This window comes from Octopus bimaculoides, chromosome 14 (genome assembly GCF_001194135.2).
Source record: "Octopus bimaculoides isolate UCB-OBI-ISO-001 chromosome 14, ASM119413v2, whole genome shotgun sequence".
NCBI lineage: Eukaryota > Metazoa > Mollusca > Cephalopoda > Octopoda > Octopodidae > Octopus > Octopus bimaculoides.
In genome coordinates, this window is record NC_068994.1 from 799761 (window position 1) to 808815 (window position 9055).

The following is a 9055-nucleotide window of genomic DNA, read 5'->3' on the forward strand; positions in this document are numbered from 1 at the left end:
GTGGAGGCTGATGTGTAGGATGGAAAATGAGAAAACATTCAAGGATGGTGTGTAAGTAACACTTGTGGATGATGTGTAATACACTGTAGTTGATGCTATATAAGACAGTAGACAATGACGACACACTCAAGAATGATGTGTAACACTGGTTAGGTAATGTGTAACACACATGGGTATGGTGTGTAACATGCTGTAGTTGATTGTAAGATGTAATTTAAAACTTGCAACACTGGATGTTTACTATGACAATACTTTACTACTTTACTACTTTAATCCTGTACAACTTGTGATTGTAGAAATGATGTTTGTCTCTGTTTTACTTTCAGTGAATTCTTCCCACCATGGCTACGTGCTTGTCAGAAATTTTACAAAGTTTTTATCCAGTATTTTTCCTGTTGATATCCAAGATGAAGCCATAGAGGGTCCATAGAAACCCTGATACTTTAATTTAATGTGCATTGAACACAATTGGACATGTGAGAGAAATTCTATTTTCTATTCTTCTCTGTTCATCTTCATATTTCTAGTTTTTATTATTGTTCACGTATGAACGAAGTGGAAAACGTCCCCAGTCACTTTCACTCTTTCTCAATGATGTTCAGTTTGAAATAGTTTTTTGTTTGCTTTGAATATCATTTGGATTAAAACTTTAATTTCCTTTACATAACCATGCTACATGGCAGTGAAACATGCGCTGTGACTGCAGAGGATATGCGAAGGCTTGAATGAAATGAAGCTAACATGCTCTACTGGATGTGCAATGTCAGTGTGCATGTATGATGGAGTGTAAGTGTTTTAAGAGAGAAATTGGGTATAAGAGGCATTGGAGAGAACCTGCGGAAGATGTAGAAGAGGTGATCACAGGTGACCAAAACTTTTGGTGATTTGCTGTGCTTGAGAAGACGTCAAGCTAAATGAAATTGTGGTCATGGTCAGTAGAGGTGACACATAAAAGGCACCCATGTTGGTGACATGTGTACTGTACCCAGTACAGTCTGTAGAGTGGTTGGCGTTAAGAAGGGCATCAAGCCATGAAAAGCAAGCCAAAACAGAGTGAAGCCTGGTGCAGCTCTCCAGCTTACCAACTCCAGTAAAATCATATAACCCATGCCAATATGGAAAATGGACATTAAATGTTTATGATGATGATGATGATGATATCACATCTGTCTTTCTAAATTCAAATTGAACATGAACCATGTTTATGTTGATGTATGGTGGATTTCTATGCCTCATTGATTTACTATTTTACTTCAGTTTTATTTCGTTATTTTATGGACCATTATTTGTCAGACTACTTCATCTTGACTTCACCACTTGCACAGACAAATTATTAATATATATATATATATATATATATATATATATATATATATATATAATAGAGAGAGATAGGGAGAGAGGGGGAAAGAGCATTGAATTAAAGGGAGGGATGGAAGAAAGAGTGAAAGAGAAAGGAATAACATGAGTAAAAATTTGTGAAATTAAACTGTCTCTTCTCCCTATTACATCAGCAGTTTTCTATAATCAATAAATTATTCTTAATGCTTGTTGCAATTAATTCACACATATGATCAGTATAGGCATAGTCTCTGTGGACTCATCACATTGTTTGTAAACAAGAGGAATGTTCTGAAACTTTTATATGACACAGCTGAAGGCGTCAAAGCTGTAGCACTATAGTGGCTCTTCTGGTGAGTGATGATATATGCAACAGCACAACAGTTCTGTAAAAGTTTAATAATATTTAGCTGTGATCATCACCAATAAACCGTACAAGCTATAAGTCTATCTGTCACTCAGTTTAACACCACCACCTGGTCCTTAGGTATATTTAGTGGAGTCCAAGTATTCAGGTCAAGTCTCTGGTTTGAAAATAACTTTTTCCTTTCTCTTACCAGTGTTGTGGGTTGTTGTAAAAGTTTGTGATAGAGGTAGGAATGTCCTTCCTGTCACTAAGCCATTAAAAAAATGGAAAGAATAGTTTATATATATTTTTTCAAGTGAAAACATTTCAACTCTGAATTGCTGAAAAAACCTTTACAAAGTATGAATGTATTCTACTCTAGAATACAGCTCATTCATCTTGTACATCTCTCCTTCTCTATCTCTCTCTTAGCTGTTAAAAGTCTACATTTGATAACTGTTTCCTGCCATTAACATTCTACCAGTTAGTGCTTTCCTGCCTGTTTTATATTTCTACAACACCCTCTACATCTCTGACTATTATACCCTTATATTAGCTCAATTAAACCCATTCTACCCACCTTACCTCTCTATTTATTACAATTCTCAGATGTAATGCTAAATGCATTACCTAATCCTTTTTCCACGCAATTACATCCATTCTTTCTCTGAGCCTGCCTCTTCTGTAGCACCAGAATTGCAACTGCTCTTTTCCATTATACACTGATTAAGTACAATGTTGTTTCCATTGATCACAGCGATGGAACCTGTCAAGGACTCTTTCCATTGCATATTTTGAATTAAAAGTTTCCTGTTAGACTGTTCTATTTCTGTGTGTATTGCTGGACCTCTCTCATTGTGTTACCGTATACGTGTGGCCACCACTTACCTCCTAAACTTGGAAACATTTGGAGTGTGTGGGAGGGAGGTGGGGGTCATTTCACATCCACGAAACCTTTAACCATGTCTAACTCGCCTTATTATGGTTTTTATCTGTCTTTCACATCTTGGATCAGAAATTCCCTGTTAGATTGCACCACTGCAATATGTTAATTGGACACACACACACACACACACACACACACACACACACTCTCTCTCTCTCTCCACCATAGTTCAGTTATATTTACTGTAGTTTTACACTCTACAAACATTGTTAATGACCCACTCTCTATGTCACATATATATAAGTCTATTCAGTATCTAAATCACTTGTATGAAAAAGAACACTGGAGTCTGTTGAGGTTTCTGATACTCAAAAAATGAATGTTGTCATTACTATGAATGACAAAATGTGGAGAGAGTTTTTGTTCTTAGTGTTGTTGTAGCAGCAGATAAAATGATGCTGGTTGCTTACCAGCAGCTACTGATTTCCAATGTTGTTTGTCCTCTGTCTGTTCATTGCCTTTTGTGTTGTCGGCTGCTCTTTGCCGTCTCTGTTGGCCAACTCCTATATTGTCTGTCACTGCTATCCCTACTACATTCTAACGCTCTCTGTCAAGTAGTCACAGTGTGTTAAATGTATACTGGTTGATAGGCTCAGAAGGAAGCACACTAAAAGATGAGATGATCAACATTGTGTGGCTAATTAAGTTCTTAATTGCATAAATATATTCCTCAATCAGTTTGATATATCATAATGTACAAATGGTAGAATGGCAGAACCATTAGAGCAATAAAGCCTTGTAATATTCAATTTCATCCTTTCCGTTCTGAGTTCAAATCATACTATGTCTTTATTGCTTCTTGTTTCACTCATGTACTGAGACCGATTCCGTTGACTATATTCCCTGCCCCACCCTACATATTTGTTCCATTATTCAATTGTAGATGTCAGGGTTTTATTAGCTTTCTTGTGTTTACATGTGTCTAGCAGCATTGTTTAAATGGTTTTTTGTTTTTTACAGATATTATGAAACCTCATGTGGAATACAGCTGACTTGGATTGCAGCATACATGGCTCATCATGCCACCTCCAAAGAAACCCAAAACTGGTCCAACTACAGCTGAGCAGTTCCTCACTAAAGAGGAGCTGAAATGCTTTCAAGCTGAATCCTCTAATATACAACAGAAAATTACCTCAGGAAAACCAGAAACTGTTAGTAGTGATGAGGTGTGTGAACCATTCAGTGCTGACAGCAGCAGTGAGCTTGACCATTTAGCCAGTCGTAGTAGTAAAAGAGTCTGTGATGATGGCTTAGTGCAGCAACAGTTAACTGGTAGCTCTTCTGATACAAGTGAATACAGTTCAGTGTCAAATGTGTTGGCACCAGATATTGATCCTTGTGGTCGGAATGACTTAACTGGGAGCAATGGCAATAACAGTAGTAATAGTAGTAGTAGTAGTTGTAGCTCATCAGCTGTTGTTCCCAGTAGCAGTCCAACAAACAATGAACATCAGCAGGTGAAATCTGAAGCTGTCCTCACTCAACAGACTCAATCAGCAACAGTAACACATCCAGAATATTCTATCCATGAGTCATCAGTTTCCAACTACCAGATATTACGACGTCTTTTTGCCCATGCAAAATCACCAAAATCTACCTCAGAGCCATCAGCTGTTGATCACCTTCCACCATCCGGTAGCAATACCACTATCACAAGCTATAAAGATGAACCTTCTGAACAAGCAGCGACATCAACAACGTCTGTAGATGTCACTGAAGTGGCAGTGAGCAAGGGAGGTAACTCTTCAAAAACTTTGACTTCTACAGACAGTGTCTCAACTAAAAGAGACTCAAATATTTCTAATAAGAATAGTGCAGGGATTTTACAAGCGACTCGTAAGAGTTATCTTTCATCATATATCAATCAGACACCAAAGCTATCTCGCTTGACCGAAGAGCCCTCAGCTGGTAGCCAGACTGTACAGCGCCACCTGGCTGCCAGCTTCTTGCAGGAACAACCATTTGACCTCACTCTAAAATGTAAGGACACCCAATTTAATGGTGCAATTGTTGATCCACTTAAACATTTTATTTCTAAATCATCTTCTCGTATTGATTCCAATTTTGAACATTTATCCTCCGCTTCAGAAAACTACCTCAGACATTGTGAACAACAACAACAACAACAACAACAACAACAACAATCACAACAAGCAACACAACTGCAAACACAACCCCAACAACAGAAACCTCCAGCTCCACCGCAGTCTCTCCCTTCATCAGCACGACACCTCCCACAGCAACAAAAGAAAGTTAAGCTGGAGAGAGAACCTTATGTAATATCTACAAATTCTGGAGAGAGTGGTGGTTCACGAACTGAAATGAGCGAAATGCTTGTGAAACGTGAGGAGAGTAGGCAGGAAGAAGATGGTAGTCATCATGTTATATCTATTTTGACAGGGAATACAACAGTGCCAAGCACTGAACCATTGATGTTTTTTAATGTTATCAAACCTAAAACAACAGGGTAGGTTTATGTTTCTTTTACATTTCTCTTTTTAATGACTTTAAAACAATATATGTTGATCACCATCTCACCTGTGTGTGTGTGTGTGTGTGTGTGCGTGCTAAGTTTGAGAAAAGTATCAACATATATTTTGAAAATTATTTTCATTCTAATGGTTTTGCCTTTGGTAGATTTCATGTTTTTTAAATGTATTTTTGTTAAACATGTGTTATTGATAAGTACGAGATAATCTTGAGTCAAAGATTTAGCATGTTTAATACTGGACATAAGCATAATAATAATTTCCGTATTAATAAGAATGGTAACCCTGTTGAGCTAATACCTTCAGCAGTTTTGGTCAGTCCTACCAACTCCCTAACCACAAGGGGAGGTAACTCAGTGATTTTACTACCACAAGGTTTCTGTTTAAATTTACTGTCCTCATCCAAACATTGATACTCTCTCTCTCTCTCTCTCTCTCTCTCACTCACACTCACACTCACACACACGACAGAGTTCTGCATAGTTTCTATCTAACAAATTTTACTCCCAGAGTTATTGGTCAATCTGAGGGTTAAAAGGAAGAAGGCGCTTCTACAAATGGTGTATTTGAACCCAGACCCACGTGGTAGTGAAGCAAACTTCTAAATCACACATCCATTGTATATTTAAGACAAGATGATAGTTTGAAATGGTTAGTAAACAACAAAACCTGAATTTCAAAATGTGAAGATAATACATTTTCTGCATATAGGGTGGATTAAGTCAATGTCTCCCAACCTTTTTACTTTTAGAGAACTTTTATGACCAATGTTTGTGGTCTGTGCAAAAATGTTTCTTCGGCTGCATGTAGAAGCAACTGAACAACATCCACAAACTTTTAACAGAAGATTTTATTGCTGCACATGAAGACAAACTGCATTGGCCTTTTACAGATAACAGCAGCAATAATGACATATTGGAAGAGATACACTGGCTGGAGTTGATGGCAGGCTGTTGATGCAGTAACCTGTGACTTGTCCCACTGGAAACAACAGTGCTGTATTTATGGGCGATAGAGGTTCTTGTCATCGATCTGCACCATCTGTCTTAGCTGCCTTCCTGGGTCATCGCACTGGTAAAAATGTGTGCCAAACGGTTTTATAGGGAGAGGGAGAAAGGTAGGGATAATAGTAAGAGAGTATGATGGATGTCAATAAAAGAGAGGGTCCAACAGAGGGGGAAAGGTGGCTAGCAGTGTGGAAGGGATGGTAGTGGTGGTAAGAGAGAGCATGGGGGATGGGAAGAGGGAAGAATGTTAATAAAGGAGTGATATGAGGATGTTCATCGAATACATCAATAGATCGTTTGTAATCCCTTAGGAGAGAAACACTTGTGATTGCTACATGTTTGCTATGAAACAACTGTTGTAGGGTTAGGGTTAGGCATGGACTAGTGGAGAGATGAAGGGTATTGGATAGGCAAAAGACGTGGCAGATGGAGACTTAACAGGAACAAATTGAGTGAAGGACTCAGTTGTAGATGTGTGTTTTCGATATCGAAGCCCTGCTCCAGGACTAGCCTTATTTTAATGTACATTTAACCATGCTTACTTGGGTGGATAGTCCAGCATTGTGTTCTATCAAATGTCACATTCCTTTATCACCTGCTTCATGAGATGCAGTATCTTAAGATTAGGATTTGCTACTTTATCTCAAATCTTTCTTTGGTCTTCCTCTTCTCCAGGTTTTATTGAGTATATGACATTTCTTTATACAGCTGGAATCCTCCATGCACATCACATGTCATTACTACCACAGTTTTGCACACTATATCTCATTCTTCTTCTATACAGCTTCTTTTTCTCCATCTTGTTAAAACTTTGTCATTCATGCTCATTAACACTACTCATGCTTGCTTCATTTTTTTTCTATTTTTGCAATTCATTTAAGGCCCATGATTTACTACATGCAACATCACATTTTGTACATAAGTATCGTACAGTCTACCTTTTACTCTGAGGGAGAAATCCTTCAACAGAGGATTGCCAACAGAGGTAATAGCTCTCAGAACTACTTCCTATCTACCCTTATTTCTTGAAAACCCATTCCCACAGCTATTAGTTGATAGTTTCTGTTACCACTGTGGCCTGTTTCTAGTGAACCACATAGACATTTTTGAGAATCTAGTTCTTAAAGCTTATGGCTCCTTTGTACTTGCCCCATATGAAATCTATGGGCTTACACAATGGAATTTCTTCCTACCCTCCTTACACAAATCAAGCAAAACCATTTCCGTGATGGTAGTAAGGCTCTGTCTTCTTCCCTACTTACTAATAGTTTAGTCTTGAGTAAGACGAGGCCATTCAATTCTCGCTATTGCTTCCATATCTAGGTTTTTTCTCCAATTCCTTATAAATTCTACAAATTGGTTGTCAGCATAGAGGAGTTGCTATTGACACTGGTCTTAAACTCTTGTGTTATTGCTTGGAGAGGATGCTAATAAACAGGTGGCTAGATGAAAATCGAGCCTTGATGGACTTGTAACTATATATATTAAATTTGTTACTCAACTCATTTGTAACTTTCATCTTGCTCACTGCACCTCTGTACATGACTTGTACAGCTCTTGCAAGCTATTCACCTACTTCTAGATTCTTTAGCAGCCACCAAAACCATGGAGCACAAGGCTCTGTGAAAAGCCTTCTCCAGGATGATGTATGCTAAGTATCATCTATTACTTGCATCTAGCTAAGTACTCCTATAATTGTTTCACTAGACAGATGACATCAGGAGTACATCTTACTGGCACAAAGCCAAACTACATCTCATCCAAGCTAAACCTGTTGCTAATCAATTTTGCTATAACTTTCATGATTTGAGCCAACAGTTTGGTGCCTTTGTTGTTTCTTTCTCCAGTGCATCCATTCTGCCCTTCTAAGTAGTTTGCAATGACGCTTCTACACCAGTCACTGGGTATTCTCTGAGTGAGCAGTGCAGTGACTAACCTGTACACTACTTAAACAAATAGTTTAGGCTTCTCACTGACTATCCTCAATAACCCAGCTGCTTTCCTTGTCTTCCATATCCTTAATTGCTCTGTCTACCATATTACTGTCAACTTGGATATCGGGTCCCTTTCTTGGCTCTACTCAGAGTGACCTTTCTCTCTTTCCTATTATTTCTCCTCATTCAACAAGCTCTCAGCCTTTCCATGTCACTTTTTGGTATCAGTAAAAACAAGTGTGTTCTTTTCATTTTCTATACTCTTCTCCCTAGCAACATCTCAATTCCCTCTAGTACATGCTTCTGATGCTCACATTGCAGAACATGCAAACTTTTTCTTTTCTGCATTTTCCCTTGCTAAGTGTACCTGAAGTTTAGCTTCTCTTCTAGCTCTTTGATATTTCTCTCTACTGCCCCTTTTCTTCCAGTTTTTCAAGACTTGTCTCTTAGCTTTTATGGTTCTGTCTACAGTACTTTTCCACCTTCACATAGCCATGCTTTTAGCTGGGGCCATGTGCCAGCTTTAAATTTTATCTGCATCTCTCAGTAGGTTATCACATAAAAAGTCCTAGTCTCTCTCTCTCTCTCTCTCTCTCTCTCTCTCTCTCTCTCTCTCTCTCTCTCTCTCATGTAAACAATTGACTCAGTTTTCTTACAGTTTGATACACTGCAACCTAATTGCAACAGTACAGTGCATTACCTCAATACACTACTTACTATATATACATGGCATCTATATCAGTGTGTGTTACTGTCTCCTTGTTTTGACATCATGTGATACTTCTAGTCATCTGTGGGAACATGTCTGGTCATGAGAAAATATTACCATTCTTAAAAACATTTGAGGGTTGGCAACAGGAAAGGTATCCAGCCATTTAAAATTTGCCTCAACAAATTTCATTTGATCCATGTAAACTATGCGCACATATGTATTAAATAGTAGTGTAACTTTTGGAATGTTCTATATATATATATATATATATATATATATA

The 9055-nt window shown here is 38.0% G+C and overlaps 1 protein-coding gene across 1 annotated transcript in view; it reads left to right on the plus strand.

Moving 5' to 3' along the window:
• Window positions 1–9055, plus strand: part of LOC106879341 (serine-rich adhesin for platelets) — a 209046-nt gene that overhangs the window by 57637 nt on the left and 142354 nt on the right. Inside the window, exons 3-4 of the mRNA XM_052972615.1 lie at window positions 327–476; window positions 3594–5100. Coding sequence (XP_052828575.1) covers window positions 3653–5100 — 1448 coding nt within the window. The 5' untranslated portion in view covers window positions 327–476; window positions 3594–3652. The remainder of the gene's footprint in view (window positions 1–326; window positions 477–3593; window positions 5101–9055) is intronic.